The sequence below is a fragment of the Nomascus leucogenys genome, chromosome 14 (assembly GCF_006542625.1).
Source record: "Nomascus leucogenys isolate Asia chromosome 14, Asia_NLE_v1, whole genome shotgun sequence".
Lineage (NCBI taxonomy): Eukaryota > Metazoa > Chordata > Mammalia > Primates > Hylobatidae > Nomascus > Nomascus leucogenys.
In genome coordinates this window covers 88280020-88301613 of record NC_044394.1, presented here as the reverse complement: position 1 = coordinate 88301613, position 21594 = coordinate 88280020, and the positions used below count along the sequence as shown (strand labels likewise).

The 21594-nt window shown below is 54.0% G+C and overlaps 1 protein-coding gene and 1 non-coding gene across 3 annotated transcripts in view; both read left to right on the top strand.

Moving 5' to 3' along the window:
• Positions 1-21594, top strand: part of PGS1 (phosphatidylglycerophosphate synthase 1) — a 45533-nt gene that overhangs the window by 13890 nt on the left and 10049 nt on the right. For both annotated transcript variants that reach the window (XM_030827211.1, XM_030827212.1), the window contains exons 3-7: positions 2195-2272; positions 4264-4363; positions 5360-5549; positions 6762-6940; positions 9610-10131. In XM_030827211.1, the coding sequence (XP_030683071.1) occupies positions 2195-2272; positions 4264-4363; positions 5360-5549; positions 6762-6940; positions 9610-10131 (1069 nt within the window). The remainder of the gene's footprint in view (positions 1-2194; positions 2273-4263; positions 4364-5359; positions 5550-6761; positions 6941-9609; positions 10132-21594) is intronic.
• Positions 5945-6073, top strand: LOC115838460. Its single transcript, XR_004033486.1, has one exon. It is a non-coding gene; the product is annotated as a small nucleolar RNA SNORA30/SNORA37 family (small nucleolar RNA).

The window sequence follows — 21594 nt, the reverse complement described above, 5'->3', positions numbered from 1 at the left end:
GGATTACAGGCATGCACCACCATGCCTGGCTAATTTTATATTTTTAGTAGAGACAGGGTTTCTCCATGTTGGTCAGGCTTGTCTCGAACTCCCAAACTCAGGTGATCCGCCTCCCTTGGCCTCCCAAAGTGCTGGGATTGCAGGCATTAGCCACCTTGCCCAGCCTGAAGAAACAGGTTTTTCAAAGGCAATTTTCTCTGTCCTAATCAACTCTGGGAGGATGACTGACTGGCTCCACATAGTGATCCCCTGGCCAGGAGGTCGGGCCCTGCCTGAGGATGGTGGGCCTGCAGAGAACAGGAAGGGGCAGAGAGGCTTGCCTCAGCAGGCCAAGAAGACCCCAGGGCCTCCTTTCCCTGCCATCTAGGCTGAAGCGTGGGCAGATTCTCCTGGTTTGTGTCACACTGAATAGCACGTGTTACTTCCCAGGGCGCACAGCGAGAAGGGAGGACAGTGCTGGTTTCTGCCTGGTCCCCATGCCTTCATTACAGCTGTAGGGCCTGGTGTCCTGTAGTAAACAGTCAGATACGCTTTGGTTGCCTGAACTAAATTGTCTTATGCCTTATTTAATTTTTCCCTTTCTTTATAACCATCACCCCCACAAACATCTGTTTTAGTTGGTAACAAAACAAAGGAAATAGCAGCCTTGGGAAGTTGCTTTGTTTTTTCCTTGTCCGGAAGCCTTTCCTAGTGATTGTTCATGTTTCTGTCTAGTCAAGTTGCCTGTCTTCCTGTGTTGACGATGCAGGGTGGGCTGTGATGTTCCTTCTGATAGGGAAGCAGGTAGATGTGAAGCTGCCTCCCTCTCACCTGGGTCTCCTATGTATCTTTTGGGGGTTTGACCTATGGTAGCGCTGCCATTCTTTTTTTTTTTTTTGAGACGGAGTCTCGCTCTGTCACCCAGGCTGGAGTGCAGTGGCGCAATCTCGGCTCACTGCAAGCTCCGCCTCCTGGGTTCACGCCATTCTCCTGCCTCAGCCTCTCCGACTAGCTGGGACTACAGGCGCCCGCCACCACGCCCGGCTAATTTTTTTTGTATTTTTAGTGGAGACGGGGTTTCACCGTGGTCTCAATCTCCTGACCTCGTGATCCGCCCGCCTCAGCCTCCCAAAGTGCTGGGATTACAAGCGTGAGCCACCGCGCCCGGCCAGCGCTGCCATTCTTTGTACCCCTGCCTCCTTTTCTGGGGTGGGGCTGCTAGGAAGAGACCCCTGGCTGTTAGGACTGATTTGGGGTATCATCTTGGGGCACTGGTGTGTTCTGCTCATGTGACTATATACCTGTCCGTCTGCGTTTCAAGAGTGATTCGTGTTCAGTATGGACAGTGAAAACTGATGGGTAGAAGGTAGAGAGGGCAGGTTTGAGACAGAATCTTGCTCTGTTGCCCAGGCTGGAGTGCAGTGGCGTGATCTCAGCTCACCACAACCTCTGCCTCCTGGGTTCAAGTGATTCTTCTGCCTCAGCCTCCTGAGTAGCTGGGATTACAGGCACGCGCCACCATGGCCTGGCTAATCTTTATGTTTTTAGTAGAGACAGGGTTTCGCCATGTTGGCCAGGCTGGTCTCGAACTCCTGGCTTCAAGTGATCTGCCTGCCTCGGCCTCCCAAAGTGCTGGGATTATAGGCGTGAGCCACTACACCCAGCCTTCCTTCATTCTTCTTTTTTTTTTTTTTTGAGACGGAGTCTTGCTCTGTCGCCCAGGCTGGAGTGCAGTGGTGCAGTCTCAGTTCACTGCAAGCTCCGCCTCCCGGGTTCACGCCATTCTCCTGCCTCAGCCTCTCCGAGTAGCTGGGACTACAGGCGCCCGGCTAATTTTTTGTATTTTTAGTAGAGACGGGATTTCACCGTGGTCTCGATCTCCTGACCTCGTGATCCGCCCGCGTTGGCCTCCCAAAGTGCTGGGATTACAAGCGTGAGCCACCGCGCCCGGCCTCCTTCATTCTTCTTAATGGCCGTGTTGCATTTTATAGTTGGCCTAGACTGAGCTTTACTTCGCAGGCTGAGTATTTTCATTTAGGATTGTGGGACCTTATTTGGGAGGTTACCATACACGTTTCGAGCTTGCTTTAAATGTTAATTGGTGAAGACATAGTTCAGCTTGGAGTGGGATTTGCCTCCCAGGTCAAAGGGTTCTGTTTTCTTAGTGAACCATGAAAATAATGAATTTGAATTTTGAATTTTTCTCCTCTCTCAGGGGCAGATAAGAGTGGCCAAGAGGCGGGTTGTGATGGCATCCCTCTACCTGGGGACAGGTCCTTTGGAACAGGAGCTGGTAAGGTTTATGGGGAGATGGTTGTGGCAGCAATAGTAAATGGGCCCCAACATGCCACAGCTTTTTGTGCCATGGAGTTGGTGTGGAGCTGCCTTTCCTTGGCCTCCATGTCAGAGCCAGCTCTTGTTTTTGTTGCCCCAGCTATGGGCATGTCAGGAGGGCCTGGTGAGGAGAGTGTGGAGCGGCCTGGTGAGGAGAGCGTGGAGAGGCCTGGTGAGAGCGTGGAGAGGCCTGGTGAGGAGAGCGTGGAGAGGCCTGGTGAGGAGAGCGTGGAGAGGCCTGGTGAGGAGAGCGTGGAGAGGCCTGGTGAGGAGAGCATGGAGAGGTCTGGTCTGGGCCTTCTTGGCCTCACTGGCAGTGTCCTCCTACCCACACAGGGCCCCAAGCAGCTCTGTCTGCCGATTCAGGGCTTGGCCGACTGGCCTGCAGGCCAAATCTGGCCTACCACCTGTTATGGTGTGGCCTGTGAGCTAAGAAAGAATGGTTTTTACATTTTCAAATAATTGGGGGAGAGAAAAGATAATATTTTGTGACTTATGAAAACTTTAAATTTCTGTATTGGTAAATAAAATTTTGTTGGAACACAGCCACACTCATTCATTTGTGTATTGTCTGTGGTCACTTTCATGCTGCAGCGGCAGAACTGGGTAGTTGTGACAGCGCCCATCTGGCCTGTAAAGCTCCAAATATTTACTCTCTGGCCGTTTACACAAAAGGCTTTCTGACCCTGTACTAGACAAACGGACCTGAGTGCAAGTTGGGCTGGCTGGCTGGTTCTGCCAAGGGCTGGTGTCAAGTGCCAGGGCTGCGGCCAGCCTTGTTTCCCTTGGACTTGCTGTTGTGCCACACTTGTCACTTACAGTGGGAAGGAGCCAGCAGTCACCAGGTTTATATGAGGTGTTGGGGCCAGCACAGGTTCTGGTGCATGGCGGGATCTGAGGCTCAGCTGCAGTGAGTCTGTGAATGAGATCACGTCTTTCTCTTGGTCTCTTGGGATTGCTTTCCGCTCAGTATAGTGAAACAGACGGGCCCATTGCCCAGAGTTAGTGCCGTTTCTTGGTCTGTCCTTGTTCAGAGTCACTGGTGGGAGCTTATAGGGATTGGAGCGTGGAGAGGGAGGAGCAGTGGGTTCACATGAGCTGTCCTCCACTTTCTGCCTCTCCTAGGAAGGAGGCCTCCCTCTTTTTTGTGAGACGGAGTTTTGCTCTTGTTGCCCAGGCTGGAGTGCAATGGCGCGATCTTGGCTCACCACAACCTCCGCCTCCCGGGTTGAAGTGATTCTCCTGTCTCAGCCTCCTGAGTAGTTGGGATTACAGGCATGTGCCACCACCTTGGCTAATTTTGTATTTTTAGTAGAGACGGGGTTTCTCCATGTTGGTCAGGCTGGTCTGAAACTCCTGACCTGAGGTGATCTGCCCACCTTGGCCTCCCAAAGTACTGGGATTACAGGCCTGAGGCACCGCGCCCGGCCGCCTCCCTCTATTTTTAGGATATACCCTCCACTCCAAGCCTGGAAGCCTGTGTGTTCTCACGGGAGAAGAATGGAATGTCCGCACTGCAGAGAGTGGCCAGTGGGCAGGCCGTGTCTTGGATTCATTCATTTGGCAAATATTTACTAAGCACTCTTTACGAGGAGGGCACTGTTTGTTGTGTCTGTGAGGATTGTCTGTGTTGAAATGTACATGAGACCTGGTGTCGTAGCGTTTCCAGGCTGGCATGGGCTGGCTGTCAGGCAGCACGCCTCTGCCTGCAGGTCCCTTTCCATTCCTGGAGGCCTGGGCCAATCAGGCCCCTGGGTGCTGCTTCTGATGATCATGAAGGTGCTCTCAGACAGAGAGCTTTTGTGGTGTTGGTGTCCGAGTGCGAATGGCACAAACCTATCTTTGGAGAAGATGACGAGGGCACTAGCCGATGGGGTGATTTGTTTTTCTTTAAATACACACACCTCTTTGGGTCTTAATCTTCTCTTCTTCTGTGTTCTTTCTTGGTAGGTGGACTGCCTGGAAAGTACTCTAGAAAAGTCACTCCAAGCAAAGTTTCCTTCAAATCTCAAGGTCTCCATTCTCTTAGACTTCACGCGGGGCTCACGAGGTAGGTGGCATGCAAGCCTGGCCCCTCATGCTTCCTGTGTCAGATCCTCAGTCCCAAGAGGAGTTACTGTCACCCCCTCGTCCCCAGGCAGAGACAAGGCTATTTGAAGATCATCCAAGCTGGCCCAGGACTGCCCGATTGTGTGAGTTAGGATTTTTTTCTGCGGCAAGTGACGGAAAGCCCAACTAAAAACAGCTTAGGCAGGAGCCGAGTGCAGTGGCACACCCTGTAGTCCCACCTGCCTGGGAGGCTGAGGTGGGAGGATTGCTTGAGCCAGGAGTTTGAGTCCAGCCTGGGCAACGTAGCCAGACTTTGTCTCTTGAAAAACTGCCTTAGGCAAAAACACTTTTTGTGGACTCCTGTGACTGATCTGCTTTGTGTGGCCTGTGATTCGAGGTTTGGCTGTGTCGCCAGCATTCATCCCCTAGCTGTTTCCTTTGGGCTGGCTTCCTTCTCAGGCCCTGTGTGGCGGCCCCTGGTGGCTTAGGCTTGTCTCCCCATGGCACCTTGTCCTTTGGAAGAGTCTGGTTCCATGAGAATCGGGTCAAAGCTCCTGACTGGCCTGACGGTGGCATGCCCAGCTGGGAGCTTGGAGTGTGCCAAGTAGCCCAGCCCAGGCCTGTGTGCTCCCCCATGGAGCTGGGGGTGAGGGGCAAGGTGGGTAGGGTCGTCCTCACCCAGAGCAGAAATGCTGAGAGAGGGTGGGGTAGTGCCCCAGGAGAAGGTTGGGTGCAGTTACCAGGAGGAGGGTGAATGGGTGCTGTGTGGCAAAAAGAGCAGGCGTCTGCCACGCCGAGGACTTCAGGCCTGAGACATGGCCAGCATGCAGGACAGAGCTTGGCCCGGAAGTCCTCTGGCTAGGAGTAGCCCCAGCTGGTGTGACTGATTCAGGTTGACGGTACAGGTGAAGGCGAGGCCACGTGGAGGTGGTTCCTCGTTGGGGGCAGGATGCCTTCCTGTTGTGAGTCAGCTGCTGCTTCCTCTGTCCGTGTTCAGGCCGGAAGAACTCCCGCACAATGCTGCTCCCGCTCCTGCGGAGGTTCCCAGAGCAGGTCCGGGTCTCCCTCTTTCACACGCCGCACCTCCGTGGGCTGCTCCGGCTCCTCATCCCTGAGCGCTTCAACGAGACCATCGGCCTCCAGCACATTAAGGTGTACCTCTTCGACAACAGCGTCATCTTGAGCGGGTGAGTGCTTCCCTCCGTCAGTGCTTTTGCCCTCCTGCTCTGCAGGCTGGAGGGCAGGGGAATAGGAACAGTGGGAAACCCATTCCCCTCATCCTTGGAGAACCTGCTTGTAGGTCTGGCTGCTTTGCACCTGCAGCGCCTCCCTGACACTGTGTCTGCCACTGAGGCTAGAAGCCCCCCGGGGCTGACTGGAAGCCACTGTTGACTGGGCACTTAGCCTGTGCTGGCCACTCAGGTGTGTTGTCTGTTCCCACCCTCGCTGACCCTGTAGTATTTTCCTCACTGTGTACATGTGGAAACAGATCAGAGAGGGTGAGTCACTTTGTCAGGTAGACAGAGCCAGAAAAATAAACAAGAGTCAGACCTGGAAGTCCAGGTCCTTAGGTTGATAAATATGGGCCCTTTCACAGGCCCTCCCCTCGGCAGTGGGGCCAGGGTTGGGTTGCTGGTGCTGAGAGAAAGCCCTTGATTGCATCCTTGCTCTGGGACTGTACCAGTGGCAGCTGTCACTTAGTGGGACAGAGAGAACAAGCATGGGCTCTGATAAATAGCCCTTCATGGGCTAGGCGCAGTGGCTCACGCCCGTAATCCGACACTTTGGGAGGCTGAGGCAGAGGGATCACCTGACGTTAGACGTTCAAGACCAGCCTGGCCAACATGGTGAAGCCCCGTCTCTACTAAAAATACAAAAATTAGCTGGGTGTGGTGGCGCACGCCCGTAATCCCAGCTACTCGGGAGGCTGAGGCAGGAGGATCACTTGAAGCTGGGAGGCAGAGGCTGCAGGGAGCCAAGATCATGCCACTGCACTCCAGCCTGGGCGACAGAATGAGATTGTCTCAAGAAAAAAAAAAAAAAGCCCTGCGTGGTTAGTTGACTTCGTGTGTCTGCATCTCTTCTTTTCAGCTAGATTGTCGGCTCCTTGAGAGGAGGAGCCTGTGGGTCACTTTGCTGTTTCACCTTGGATCGACTCTGGCTTTGTCTTAGATTGTCGGCTCCTTGAGAGGAGGAGCCTGTGGGTCACTTTGCTGTTTCACCTTGGATCGACTCTGGCTTTGTCTTTTGCACATGTTCATTGCTGGGTAGCTATTTGTTAACCATCCTGACCTGAGTTTGTCACACTCCTGCTAGTTCACCTGAGACCTGGGTCACCAGGACACGCTGCTGCATACCCTCGCCTGAGTCCTCCTCACCTGCGTCTTCCCTCCTTATAGGGCAAACCTGAGTGACTCCTACTTCACCAATCGCCAGGACCGCTACGTGTTCCTGCAGGACTGTGCGGAGATTGCCGACTTCTTCACAGAGCTGGTGGACGCGGTGGGGGATGTGTCCCTGCAGCTGCAGGGAGATGACACGGTGCAGGTGGTGGATGGGATGGTGCATCCTTACAAAGGTAGGGGCTGCCGCTGACACCCTTCTGTGGCTGTGGGTGGGGTGGAGTGAGGGCCCAGGAGAGCACACCTCTGGGTGGCCCTGCCACAGGCATAGGGGACTTGGGTGGCAGGGCTTCATTCTGCTTTTGTCCTTGAAGCCAGACAGATGTGACTCACTGACCATCAGTCATGCTCTGTGGGTGAGAGAGCCGGCCCGGGAAGGTGGGAGCGTGGGCTTGGGACTCCTACTCCTTGAGGTGGAGTCACTCAGGTTTGCACTATAGGGAGGGAAGACGCAGGTGAGGAGGACTCAGACAAGGGTATGCAGCAGCGTGTCCTGGTGACCCAGGTCTCAGGTGAACTAGCAGGGGGGTGACAAACTCAGGATGCAGTTAACAAATAGCTACTCAGCAATGAACATGTGTGCCTGGGAGAGTGACCCAGAGCCTGCCCTGCATCACAGGAAGCAACTAGGCAGCAGCTGTTCACCTAGGGCCCATTTCCCCAAGCCTATCACCTGGGCCTGTGGCTCCCAGCTCCCTTGAGCTCTGTGGCCCCCTGCCTGGAAAGTGAAGTGGAAGAGCTCTCAGCTCTGCCCACTGGAACCAGGCAGGTTCTGGCACGAGTGTTCTGGGGCATTTGCATTCCTGTGATTCCTGTGGCTGTGGCTCCCCCATGGCCTTTAGAGGGTTGCTGCTGGATTTGCAACAGTGTTCTGAACTTGGGGAGGAGGAGCTGAACTTGGACCTTGTTGGGAGAAGAGCTCTTCGCGTCTTGTGGACCTAGAATGGAAGCATTTAAGTGGGCCGTCTGGTGGAATCCCTGTCCTTGTGTCAGGGGAGCCCTGGGCCTCAGACCGCGACTGTGATGGTGTGATGCTCTGCCTGCCGCCATGCTCAGTTCCTACTGTTGTATTTTGAATTTCATCCATAAAGAGCTTGTGGAGCTCTCTATCTCTCTTGCTGAGTGCCTACCTAGCATCCTTAGCTTTGCCTTTTGGCCCAGAAAGCCTAACATATTTACCATCTGACCCTTAAAGAAAATGTGTGTGGATCCCTGGTCTAATGTAATGGGCCAGGCATGGATATGAGAGAAAACAGGCTGCGCTTAGGCCAGGATGAGAGCCAGCACGCTCGGAGCAGGAGCGGGGAGACTCGAGCCCAGCTGTGCTTGGGATAGTGAGTCCACAGAGAGGCTCAGGGTGTGCTCAGGGCCCCCGGCGCTCCTCCCTCCGGCAGCCCTGTCCAGCATGCGGCAGTGTGACTCCTTTCTACCCTGGAGGGTGTTGGCATCAACAGGCTAGACTCCCGCATGGGCTGGTCCTTCTCTTTGTTCTGTAGCCCAGCCCTAAAAGACACCGAGTGTCTGTTCCTGCACTCAGCTCAGACCACGCAAGCCGGCAAGGATGACCTGGGACAGCCCCCCTTCCCTGTTTCACTTCCCCGATCAGCCTTGCCAAAGCCTTGTTGTTTTATCAATCCTTTATCAGACAATCAACTTTGGACAGTTGATATTCTCCATTTTTGTATCGTTTTCATTCTAGTAATTTTTATTCATATGTATATATACACATACGTATGTATATATTTTTGAGATGGAGTTTTTTGCTCTTGTCACCCAGGCTGGAGTGTGGTGGCATGATCTCAGCTCACTGCAACCTCTGCCTCCGAGGTTCAAGTGATTCTCCGGCCTCAGCTGCCCGAGTAGCTGGGGTTATAGGCACACACCACCACACCTGGTTAATGTTTGTACTCTTGGTAGAGACAGGGTGTCACCATGTTGGCCAGGCTAGTGTCAAACTCCTGGCCTCAGGTGATCTGCCCGCTCCAGCCTCCGAAAGTGCTGTGCTGGGATTATAGGCGTGAGCCACTGTGCCCGGCCCGTTCTTATTTTTATTTTTTGCTTCCCTATACTGTATTCTTGGTTTTATTCTATTGTTTCTTTCCCGTCTTCTTGAGTTGGAGGCTTAACTCATTAATTTTCAACTTTGTCTTGTCTGATAATAGCATCTTTCCCTTCAGTGTGTCTGCATGGTCTCCTGTCACAAATGTCTTGTCCAAATACAAAAGGCACCCCATGCAGAGCCTGAGCCTGCCCGTTCTTCCTCTCTCTCAGGCGCTGTTACTGCTGTGGGAAGCTTTCCCACATGGTGATGTGCTTATCCAAGCTGATGGCTTGCCCTGTGACCCCATCTGTGGAATATGCACGCTCCTTTTTTGGTTATACTTGCATGTCTTTATTTGACTGAGCTTCCTTATTGAAGTAGAACATGCACCCCGAGCACCAGTCGCAGGTGTACAGCCATGAACCTGTTCCTAGTGGACCTGCTTCCTGGAGGCCCCCTGTATGTCCCCCACAAGGAATTATCCCAAAGGTAACCACTATCCTGATTTCTCTCCCTGTCAGTTTGTCTTGCCTGGTTTTGAGCTTGTTTGTAATTGGAATGATATGTCGACATGCCTTTCACTTCTTCCTGAGTGTGGGCTACTGTGGACCAGGCCCTTGTCTTGGGCAAGCTGTATCCCCAGAGGAGCCTTGCTCTGGGCTTGGGGTCCTGGGCCCACTCAGCGAGTGTTCAGTGAATATCCAGTTGTTGCACCTGCCTATCACATGCCCTGTGCCCTGAGCTGGGCAGAGTCCAGACCCTCCATTTCTCTTCCTTTCACTCTTCTTTCATGTCTTCCTCTAGGTGACCGGGCCGAGTACTGCAGGGCAGCCAATAAGAGGGTCATGGATGTGATCAACTCAGCCAGGACCCGCCAGCAGATGCTGCATGCCCAGACCTTCCACAGCAACTCTCTTTTGACCCAGGAAGATGCAGCAGCTGCTGGGGATCGCAGACCAGCCCCTGACACCTGGATTTATCCGCTGATTCAGATGAAGCCCTTCGAGATTCAAATCGATGAGATTGTCACTGAGACCCTTTTGACTGAGGCGGAGCGCGGGGCAAAGGTCTACCTCACCACTGGCTACTTCAACCTGACCCAGGCCTACATGGACCTGGTCTTGGGCACTCGGGCTGAGTACCAGATCCTTCTGGCCTCACCAGAGGTGAATGGCTTCTTTGGGGCCAAGGGGGTGGCCGGCGCCATCCCAGCGGCCTATGTGCACATCGAGCGGCAGTTCTACAGCGAGGTGTGCAGCCTGGGACAGCAGGAGCGGGTTCAGCTTCAGGAGTACTGGCGGAGGGGCTGGACGTTCCACGCCAAAGGTGCGCAGTGGCTGACTGGAGGATGGCCCAGCGTGGGACAGCCACAAGCATGGGCAGGGGGTCGGGAGCCCTGGCGCCTGCCTGTTAGAGTGCTGCACTTCTCCCCTCTTACCTTCCCAGCAGCCCTTGCAGGCACATCATAGCTGTCGCATGACTTAGGGAGAGGAGAGCATTCATCTCCCCAAGGGGAATTTTTTTTTTTTTTTTTTGAGACAGTCTTGCTCTGTTTCCCAGGCTGGACTGCAGTAGCATGATCTCAGTTCACCGCAACTTCCACTTCCCGGTTCAAGCAGTCCTCCCACCTTAGCCTCCTGAGTAGCTGGGACTACAGGCATGTGCCACCATGTCTGGCTAATTTTTGTATTTTTGTAGAGATGGGATTATACCATGTTGCCTAGGCTGGTTTTGAACTCCTGAGCTCAAGTGGTCTGCCTGCCTTGCCTCCCAAGAAATGAATTTCAGTTGTGTAAAATCCATCTCTTTTATGCATCAGAGACTGTATATGGTCACATCATTTGGTGGCTGTGGTAAAGATGTGGTGACATAATCTCTCCTAAGAGATGGAGAGGAACATGTCTTAGCCATGAGACGGAATGTCGCTCTTGTCGCCCAGGCTGGAGTGCAATGGTGCGATCTTGGCTCACTGCAACCTCCTCCTCCTGGGTTCAAGCGATTCTCCTGCCTCAGCCTTCCGAGTAGCTGGAATTACAGGCCTGTACCACCATGCCTGGCTAATTTTTTATTTTTAGTAGAGATTGGGTTTCTCCATGTTGGTCAGGCTGGTCTTGAACTCCCGACTTGAGGTGATCCGCCCGCCTTGGCCTCCCAAAGTGCTGGGGTTACAGGTGTGAGCCACCATGCCCGGCCCTTAGCCTTGTCTTGATTGTCAGAGTTCCTGCTCGTTGGCAACTTTTTTTTTTTTTTTGAGACGGAGTCTTGCTCTGTTGCCCAGGCTGGAGTGCAGTGGCACGATCTCGGCTCACTGCTACCTCCGCCTCCCGGGTTCAAGTGATTCTTGTGCCACAGCCTCCCTAGTAGCTGAGATTACAGGCATGCACCATCACGCCTGGCTAATTTTTGTATTTTTAGTAGAGATGGGGTTCCACCATGTTGTCCAGGCTGATCTTGAACGCCTGACCTTGTGAGCCACTTGTCTCGGCCTTCCACAGTGCTAGGATTACAGGCGTGAGCCACTGCACCCGGCTGGCAATGCCTTTCCCAGGGAGAAAGAGGATTCATTACGGATCATTTGTTTTGGCATCAGCAGCCCAGTTTTCCTGTCTTTTCCTCACTGTTGGTATTGTTTTTTTCCCTATATGCCAGTGTCTGCCTTTTTTCCCCATAGCTGAGGAAATGGAGGCTCTGTGCACAGTCTTGCTGGTGGGGGTGGTAGGAAGAGGGTCACACTCTGCATTGCATGTTTATCCCTCTCAGGCATCTGGCGGAGCAGCCGAAATGGGGCAGAATCCCAGGGGCAGCTCTCCGAGACATGGTACAACGTGCTGGAAACCTTGTGCTTAGCAGTGGGCTTACCCCATGGCCTCTTAATGCTGGGAGGGTGCCCGCCTCTAGCAGCTTGACCATAACTCCTTTCTGATGCTGGGGACCCCCAATCCCGGGGCTAGTCTGTCTAGAGAAGGGGAAATGGTGCCCGGAGGCCCCTGCGCCATGAGTATATCCCACAGCTTTTCTGGCTTCTCCCTGGGCAGTCCAGAGGCCTGTTTTGCTCCTTCTCTTGGCCTGGTCCTAGTGGCTTTCGGAAGAGCTGAGTGAGTGGGAGGCCTCCACGGATGGGGCCTCTAGGCTGTGGATTGCCGTGGGCACACAGCTGTGTTGTTGAGACTTGAGGCACTTTCTGGTGCTCAGGTGGTTTGCTTTTGTTTTTGTTTTCTTTAAACCAGTGTTTTTCAACTGGGGGATGCGTTGTCAGAAATACTGAAGCTGGCCGGGCGCGGTGGCTCACACCTGTAGTCCCAGCACTTTGGGAGGCTGAGGCGGGCAGATCATGAGGTCAGGAGATCGAGACCATCCTGGCTAACGTGGTGAAACCCTGTTTCTACTAAAAAAATACAAAAAATTAGCCAGGTGTGGTGGTGGGCGCCTGTAGTCTCAGCTACTTGGGAGGCTGAGGCAGGAGAATGGCGTGAACCCGGGAGGTGGAGCCTGCAGTGAGCTGAGATTCCGCCACTGCACTCCAGCCTGGGCAACAGAGCGAGACTCTGTCTCAAAAAAAAAAAAAAAAAAAATACAGAAGCCCAGGTTCCCCTAGACCTTCATCCAGCTCTGTGGGAATTGAACCCACCATGGTGTTTGAAAAACGCCCCTAGGAGATTCTGATGCCTTAAGAACCACTGTCCCAGCTTGGAATGAGAAGCTTGTGGCCTGTCCAGGGCATCCCATGTGGTGCTTTGAGGCCCACAGGCCTGTCTAGGCAGGTGGCATTGTTTGGTGCGGGAAGCGACTGCCACACTGTCCTGCAGGGCCCATCCTGGCATGTGTCGTGGCTGAACCAGGCTGGTGGTCAGTGTCTCAGGGCAGGTGGCCCCAGCCTGTGGTGGGTGTGGAAAGTATTTTTGGATTGGCGTTACTTCTGGGAATAACAACAGTACCCAGGGATGGGGTATTGAAAGAGTTGGCCAGTGGGGCAGCTTTGACCTTTCGGGAGGCCTCAGACCCACACTGTCGTGTGCTGGAGAGGTGCAGAGGAGTGGCTAGGCGTCGCTCTCCTCGACTGCACTGTGCTGGAACGATGAGGAGGCCCCTTAACTCAGCCTGGAGGGTGGGAGGCTCCTGGCCTGTGGCTTCTGACTCTGCCATGGGTTATTTCCCTGAAGCGGCTTTGATAAAAGTGAGCTGACTCCCCAGTTACTGCTGAAACAGAAACACCCAACCTGCTTTTCCGGTGCGTCTTGCCTTTTCCCGGACTGATGTGCTTCTGCCGCTCCCTCTCTCCTGCCCTGGTGCGGGTGGTGGTGGTGGTGTGGGGGTGCCCTGCAACCCAGGAGTGCTGGACGAGTGGGAAATTGGGGATGATCTTACAGCTGGATCCCAGGGCACGTGCCCGTGTGGGGGATGGGATTGGGGGATAGTTGGCAGAGGTGGGTGAGGGATGGATGGTGCATGGAGGGGGCTGCTGCTGAGCAGAGGGGCTTCACCCTGAAGCCAGGAACCAGAGGTCGGAGGTCACTTGATGCTGAAGTGAGAGGTGAGGGTCCTTCCCTGTGCAGTGGTTATGTCCCTAGTGGGATCTTAAGTCAGCACCTCTTCGGGCCCATCTTTTGATAGTCTCTTCCTCCAGGGCGGCCTGTGTCAGGTGAGAGATGAGTGGGCAGCCACCGGGTGCCTGTGGATTTCGATGGCTGGCCCAGTGGACCATTTCCTGACTGTCTACCCTTTGCAAAGCGCTTGCTGGGTACAGGCTATTTGCCTCTTTGGGTGTGTCTGTGTTTGGGCCCCAGAAAATTCCTGCCGGTGGCTATGCACTGATACCTCCACTCCCTTACTTAACAGGCTCCTGTAGGACAGGCCTGGGCTGATCTCAGCTCCTTCTGCTCCCAGAAGCCCTTGGGCAGAGGTGGGTAAGCCAGGACTGTGTGGATTCCAGATCCTCGCCCCTCAGACAGCACTCTGCTGTCAGCACAGCACTCTCTGGGAGCCAGGCAACAAGAGGCTTCACGGAGTGACTGTGTTGAACTTGCTGGTGGCCCCATGAGTGTGGTGATGCAAGGAAGCGCAGCATGGGGGGAAGAGGCACCTTCTCATGTGAAATGACCCCGTGGCTTACCAGCTGCCAGTGGATTTGTGCAGTCTGGTGACAGAAAATTCAGAGGGCTGGCGTTTATTCTTTAGTGTTTTCTGTGTTGTCAAGTACTGCCAGGACTGTCTGGCAGTTGCTTAGATGCCTTGTTGGAAAGATTCTTGTGTGATAACCATTTGCCGATCATTCAACAGCTTGATACACCTCTTTTGCCTACTGTGCTGATTTCTTAACATGTTTTGTGTATCAATCAGTCAATTAGTCTTTCATGTATCTCTATCACTTTCAATAAATTGAGATGTTTCTAAGAACTAGAGGAACACTCAACTATTTAAAGGCATGCACTAGAGACTTCTTTTGCAATATGGTTTATCTATTTCATTCTTACTTGGATTTTTGTAAAGGGTGCCTATTTAGAATACTCAGGAGAAGCCATGCAAGTGTGATTTGGCGTAGGGATTACTAGACTTGAAGTCTAGAAGCCTGGTTCTGAGTCCACATTTACCTGTGGCCACAGCTGAGGGGCCTGGCTTAACCTCCTTCCTGTGCAGTCGGGGGATGGCTCTAGATTGTCAGGAGGACACGGGGAACAGGGCTGATGTTTGACTTTCTGTAAAATAACCGTATGGTTTCTAGGCCAGATGAGGCACCCTGGTGGGGTGCGTGGAGATTGAAATCACACTGGGGGCCGAGGGCCGCTGTGCATCCCTGAGCGAATAGATTGGCAGAAGGGAGTGGGGTGGGGGTCTTGGATCCCTTGGTGCTGTGTCTCTGGCCTTGCTCCCTGTAGTTCTGTTGTGCTGATTCGGTTGTGAAGGAAGGTGCTGCCAGGCCTCTTCACCTGCATCGCCTTGGCTTTGGGAGGTGGGGCTGAGTGGGCATCTGGGTTGGATCTCAGGCAGGTGGCAGTTCCTCTGATTCATGGTTGTCAGTTTCCTGTTGCCTGGCCCTCACTCCTCGCCCAGCAGGTGTGGTGGGACAAGGTTCTGGGAGCTGGGGTAGAATTTGGACTCTTAACGGGAAGTGCCTTGTGCTGCCAGAGACACATCTGGATGGGTGCTGAGCTTTCCTTCCCAAACCTGGTCCTGATCGGGGGTGGGGTACAGGCAGGAGCAGCCCGGCCTTGTCAGCCATTGAAAGTGTGGTATCTGCTGGGTGCCAGTAAGCTCACCTCGAGGTCTTGAGAGGCAGCTGCAGGGGAGGCTGAGTATGAACTGTGTCAAGCCAGTTCTTCTGTCTCTCTTCATCTTTCTGCTCCATGGAGGTGAGGGACAGAGTGAGTGGTGCCCATCCCATTATCACATTCAGGCAGGAGCCACGCCGTGCTGAGCCAGGCTGTGTCCATCTGCTGGGACGTGGGCTCTGCCCTCTGGCGTGCATTTCATGAGGAAGATCAGAAAATGAGTTTTAACGTGTTGACTTCAATTTCTTCTGGACGCAGTATTCTAGCACTAACAACACAATGTGGGTGGCTAGGGCGGAGCAGGGTGTTGGATTAAGAGATTTCTGGCTCATGCTGACAGGGAAATCTGTTAATGGTTGTGAGAATGTCACTATTTTTATTGCCTTCCTGATAGGCCAGTTGGCATTCTGCCCAAAGGTGAACTGATGGTGAGAGGCGGGCAGCCCCACCCTCTTTGCCTAGGCCACACGTGGGGCGGCTCTCCCCTGGGCACCCAGTGGGTGTGGTAGGGGTGCTGTGCCCGTGCAAATTGCTCGCCTCAGGCTGAGCACACACACCAGCCTGTGGGCCCTTACAGTTTGTCAGAGCTGTTCTAACGTCAGAGCAGGCGAGCGCTTACCCCGTAAGGATAAGACTGGGATGTCTTCTGTCCCCTCCGTGTTTTTATTGGAGTCTGAGAACCCTGTGAGATTTATTGCAGAATACCGTGGGAATGCTTGAGGGAGGAGTACATGTTCATGCATGTACTCTTAAAATGTTCATGCACGTACTCTTAAAATGTTCGTGCACTTCTGCCTTAAAACTGCAAAGGCCTGGCGCGGTGGCTCACGACTATAATCCCAGCACTTTGGGAGGCCAAGGTGGGCGGATCACCTGAGGCCAGAAGTTTGAGACCAATCTGGCCAACATAGTGAAACCGTGTCTCTACTAAAAATACGAAAATTAGCCGGGTGTGGTGGTGCATGTCTGTAATCCCGGCTACTTGGGAGGTTGAGGCATGAGAATCACTTGAACCTGTGAGATGGAGGTTGCAGTGAGCTGAGCTCATGCCACTGCACCCCAGCCTGGGCGAGACTCCGTCTGAAAAACAAAACAAAAAAACAAAATAGGCCAGACGCAGTTGTAGCTTAACGCCTGTAATCCCAGCACTTTGAGAGGCAGAGGCGGGTGGATCACCTGAGGTCAGGAGTTTGAGACCCAGCCTGGCCAACATGGTGAAACCCCGTCTCTACTAAAAATACAAAAATTAGCGGGGCATGGTGACAGCTGCATATAATCTCAGCTACTCAGGAGGCTGAGGTGGGAGAATCGCTTGAACCCAGGAGCGGGAGGTTGCAGTGAGCCAAGATAGCGCCGTTGCACTCCAGCCTGGGTGACAAGACGAAACTCTGTCTCAAAATGAAATAAAATAAAACCAAAACTTCAAACTTCAGAGCTTTTTTTTTGAGACGGAGTCTTGCTCTGTCACCCATGTCACCCAGACTGGAGTGCAGTGGCATGGTCTCGGCTCACTGCAACCTCCGCCTCCTGGGTTTAAGCCATTCTCCTGCTTCAGCCTCCCCAGTTGGGATTACAGGCACGCACCAGAATGCCCAGCTAACTTTTGTATTTTTAGTAGAGATGGGGTTTCACCATGTTGGCCAGGCTGGTTTTGAACTCCTGACCTTGTGATCTGCCCGCCTTTGGGCCCCAAAGTGCTGGGATTATGGGGGTGAGCCACTGCGCCTGGCCTTCAGAGCTTTTTTTACACTTAATTTGACCTTTTTTGGGAGAGACATTATTACTCTCAGTTTGTTTATTTTATTCAAACAGATATTTAACAAATACCATCTGTGTCCCAGGCATCATTCGGGACATTGGGAATGGATCACTGAGTACCAGACAGACTAACTCCCTGCCCTCCTAAGGCTTATAGTTTGATGGAAAGCAGATAATAAGCAGATGCATCTCTACAAATATCAAGGAACGAGTTACAAAGAGCAGAGCAAGAGAAGTCTGCAGGCTGCTGCAGGATCTGTTACAGGGGGGCTCAGGGAGGGCCTCTGAGGAGCAGACACTCGGGCAGTTGGCCTGAGTGAAGAGGGAGCATCCATGCCACCGTCTGGGGCCGGAGTGTCCTGGCAGATGGGACAGAAATGAGAAGCCCCCCCTCGACCACATGAGGCTTGCAGAACACTCCCAGGGTGCTGGGAGTGGTGGGCGCTGGGAGTGGTGGGCACTGAGATTGGAGGGTTGGCAGGGCCTGTTGGAAAGGGCTCAGAAGCCACGGTGCGAGTGCTGAGGGAGTGCTGCCATGGAGGCCAGGAGTGCCGAGGCCTGGATCAGCCTTCCGCAGGGCAGTGTGACTGTGCAGAAGGGCAGGGGCAGGCGTCCTTTCTGAAGAGGAGGCCGAGCAAGGAGGCAGCAGCAATCCCAACTCCAGGTCCTCCTCTGGTGTCCCCGCGACACTTGATTTATAGTGAATGTGGAGTAGCAGCCGCCTCTGCTTCCCCTGCACCCTGCCCTCTTTGGCACCCAGGGCTGCAGCATTTATTTCTGCCCCATGAACTGCCAGCAGTCAGTCCCCTCCCAAAAGCACTTGGTCCGCAGAGGGCTGCTTCCTCCCTCTGCAGACTATCGTTCGTGCTGCAAGTCTCCCTAATCTGATGGTTCCTGGAATAGTAAAGATGTCAGGCCCAAAGGTCAGGCCCTGGGATGAAGAGTCGGGCGCGATAACCAGTTTACAGCCTTGGACTGGGAAACAGATTTCCCAACAGCGAGTCCCAGGCGTGATAGTCTTAGCCCTGTGTATACACAGCCTGACATCCTGACTGGTGCTGCAGGTCTGACCGGAGCTCCAGACCGCTCAGGCCTAGGGTGAGGGAGATGAAACAGAACCTAAAGGGCTCCTGCTTTTTTTTTTTTTTTTTTTTGAGATAGGGTTTCTCTCTGTTGCCCAGGCTGGAGTGCGGTGGGGGTAATCTTAGCGCACTGCAGCCTTGACCTCTAAAAGGGCTTTTAGATTCCCCTTCCCTCATTGGAAACTTCCTAGTTGTCCTCAGGGCACAGGCCAATGGCTACAACTCCTGACTTGTGAGCTGAAATCTTGAAAAACTATTTTTCCCAGCTGCCCTGGCCTGTGGGGCACGCTGGGGTGTGGGCATCTCACAGCAGCACCCTGTGGCATCTCTGGACCTGGCAGGTGCTTGACTCATGCTGTCTCCTTAGGGCTTCCCAGAGGGCATCAGACTGGCATGTGGTCGTTATTTTCTTTCTGATGGAGAAAGATTGCAGTGCAAATAATTCTGGCGGGGAAGTTGATGGGCAGTCTCAGGTACGTTGAAAACATGAGCTACCTCTCTAATCGTGAGCACTCACCTACTGAAAAACCCTTATTCTTTCTATATGGGAAACATAGACATAGAGACTGTCTACAGATACATAGACCGTCTATCTTGGGGTCAGGAATGAGCAATAGATGGAGAAGCGGTTGTGCGTATGATGAAGTTGTGTACTGGAGGTGGCCTGCCTGCCTCTTGAGCTCTGGCCTCTAGGTGGCCTCATGAAGAACCGAGCCAGTGCTTAGGTGGATTTGGCAAATAAAAAGTATGTGTAGAACCACACACCTCCAACCTTCCCCGCCAGATTCTGTGGTCTAGGAGCTGTGGGGTGGACGCCGAGTCATGGTGGCGTGACACAAGAGCAGCCTGACCCTTGTCACCCATGTGGGCGTGTGGCCTTCCTACTCATCACCGTCACTCTTCCCTCAGTGGGCTCAGGAGAACCAGCTGGACAAGTCACACTGAACAGACCCAGTGTTTTAAGAGGCTGATCTTGTCATCAGAAAAGTTGGAATGAGCAACGGCAGGTGGGAGGAAGCTCCTGTCTTTGGTCGGAGGCTGGCTGACGCCTGCCTTGCACCTTGTCTTGCCAGCTCCATGCTCTGGGGAAGAGGGGGTGGGAGGGGGGCTGTGTGTACGAGGGGCCACGAGTGCTGTTCTGCTTGGACCAACCTGGGCAGCGTGAGCCATCTGGATCAGAGCCGCCAGGGGAAGGGGGCAGCCTGCCCACACCTGTGGTCTGCACGGCCAGTGGCCCAGCGGGGCGGTACTGTTTATGGCGCGATGCACACAGGCCAGCAAGTGGCTTTGATGTGGCCCTTGGAGGGGTGGAGACAAGCCCATTACAGGAACAGGTGCAGGGCCTCGTCACCTCTTACCCAAGATGTTCTTGGAAATGCTCTTGCTCTGAGTGAAGATTAGGAAACCGTCTTCTATTTTAGGAGCCTGGTGTGTGTTACGTACTGTGTGGACTCGCCCATGACGATTGTGTGGGTCCTCTGAAAGGGGCGTGTCAGGGGGAGAACTTGACACCCCATGGGGAGGGGCAACTCGGGGATGCTGGGATTAGTGCAGGGCACCCAGAGGAGCCGGTGGCCACCTGCTTACCCTCACTCACAGCTGCTCACACCACTTAAACTTGCTCACACCTGCTTGTTCTTGCTCACAGCCACTCGCTCTTGCTCACGCCCGCTCCCCCTCCCTCACACCTGCTCCCCTCTCACACCTGCTCCCCTCCCTCACACCTGCTCCCCCTCCCTCACACCTGCTCCCCCTTCCTCACACCTGCTCACTCATTACCTCACCCCCACTCACACCTGCTCACTCTCATTACCTCTCACCCCCACTCACACCTGCTCACTCATTACCTCTCACCCCCTCACACCTGCTCACTCATTATCTCACCCCCCACTCACACCTCACTCTCATTACCTCACCCCCACTCACACCTGCTCACTCATTACCTCTCACCCCCACTCACACCTGCTCACTCATTACCTCACCCCCACTCACACCTGCTCACTCATTACCTCACCCATACTCACACCTGCTCACTCATTACCCCTCACCCCACTCACACCTCACACTCATTACCTCTCACCCCTACTCACACCTGCTCACTCTCATTACCTCTCACCCCCACTCACACCTGCTCACTCATTACCTCTCACCCCTACTCACACCTGCTCACTCTCATTACCTCACCCCCACTCACACCTGCTCACTCATTACCTTTCACCCCTACTCACACCTGCTCACTCTCATTACCTCACCCCTACTCACACCTGCTCACTCTCATTACCTCACCCCCACTCACACTCATTACCTATCACCCCCTCACACCTGCTCACTCATTACCTCTCACCCCCTCACACCTGCTCACTCTCATTACCTCTCACCCCCTCACACCTGCTCACTCTCATTACCTCTCACCCCTACTCACACCTGCTCACTCTCATTACCTCACCCCTGCTCACACCTGCTCACTCTCATTACCTCTCACCCCCACTCACACCTGCTCACTCATTACCTCACCCCCCCACTCATACCTGCTCACTCTCATTACCTCTCACCCCCACTCACACCTGCTCACTCATTACCTCACCCCTACTCACACCTGCTCACTCTCATTACCTCACCCCTCACACCTGCTCACTCTCATTACCTCTCACCCCCTCACACCTGCTCACTCTCATTACCTCACCCCACTCACACCTGCTCACACTGACATCAGGCAGGAATTTCTGGGAGAAGCATTCTTGGTGCCAGTGAAGGGCAGCACGGAGGGAAGTCTTGAGCTCAGGCCGAGCCTGGGTGCCCTGTGGGAGGAAGGGAGGAAGGGCGTCTCAGGCAGCACGTGTCCTTGGGATGCTAGGTCTTGGTAACAGCGTTTTTAGAAGTAGTTCTGATGGGTGCTGGGCTGTAGGAGTCGGCCCTGGACCTCGGGAAGGTGTGGAACGGGGTGCAAAACTGTGCCTGTCATCTCAGGTAACACGTCAGTATTCTGAGGACGCCTGTGACCTTGTTACAGAAATGGCCCCGTAGTGTGGCTCCCCCTGCCACACGGTGGCACCCCGTGCCCTGCTTTTTCTCCAACTGTAATACTGACTGGCTCATTTCCCAGCAAAAAGGGGGATATTGTTCTCTGGGTGTGACAGAAACTTACAGGGCTCTTTAGCTTTCTCCTCCATTGCCTTTTCCAGCCAGGAAGTCCTTGGGCCCTGTGGGCAGTGATGGCAGAGGTCTCAGGCCTGGACCCCCTTTGTCCTCACAGGGTTCTGGTGCATCAGCAACTTGAAATAGGGAGGCTGGGTCAGGGAGACTCACTACATGTTCCTCAGTCAGAAGGACACAGACGGCCTACCCAGGACCTATAAGGCAGCCAGCCTTCAAGGCAGACCTGTTCTTACCAGCCACTTTTGCCACCCCGCATGACAACCCCACATCTGCTGGCTTGGGTCGCGTGGTTGTCCTTCACCATCTGCCATGTTGCGCGCTGAGGTGGCTGCTTCTGAGAAGCACATGTGAGCTGATTCTCAGTGCTCACAGGAAGGGATGGCCAGTGCAGGCTCTGAGCTTCGCAGGTAGTGTCAGCAGGTCTGGATGTGCAGAGGCAGTTCAGAGTGGGCTTCGAGGCCCTGAGCTCTCTGGGGGAGAGGTCAGTGGGCAGCTGGGCAGGGGTGTGTGAGAGCAGGCCTGCAGGC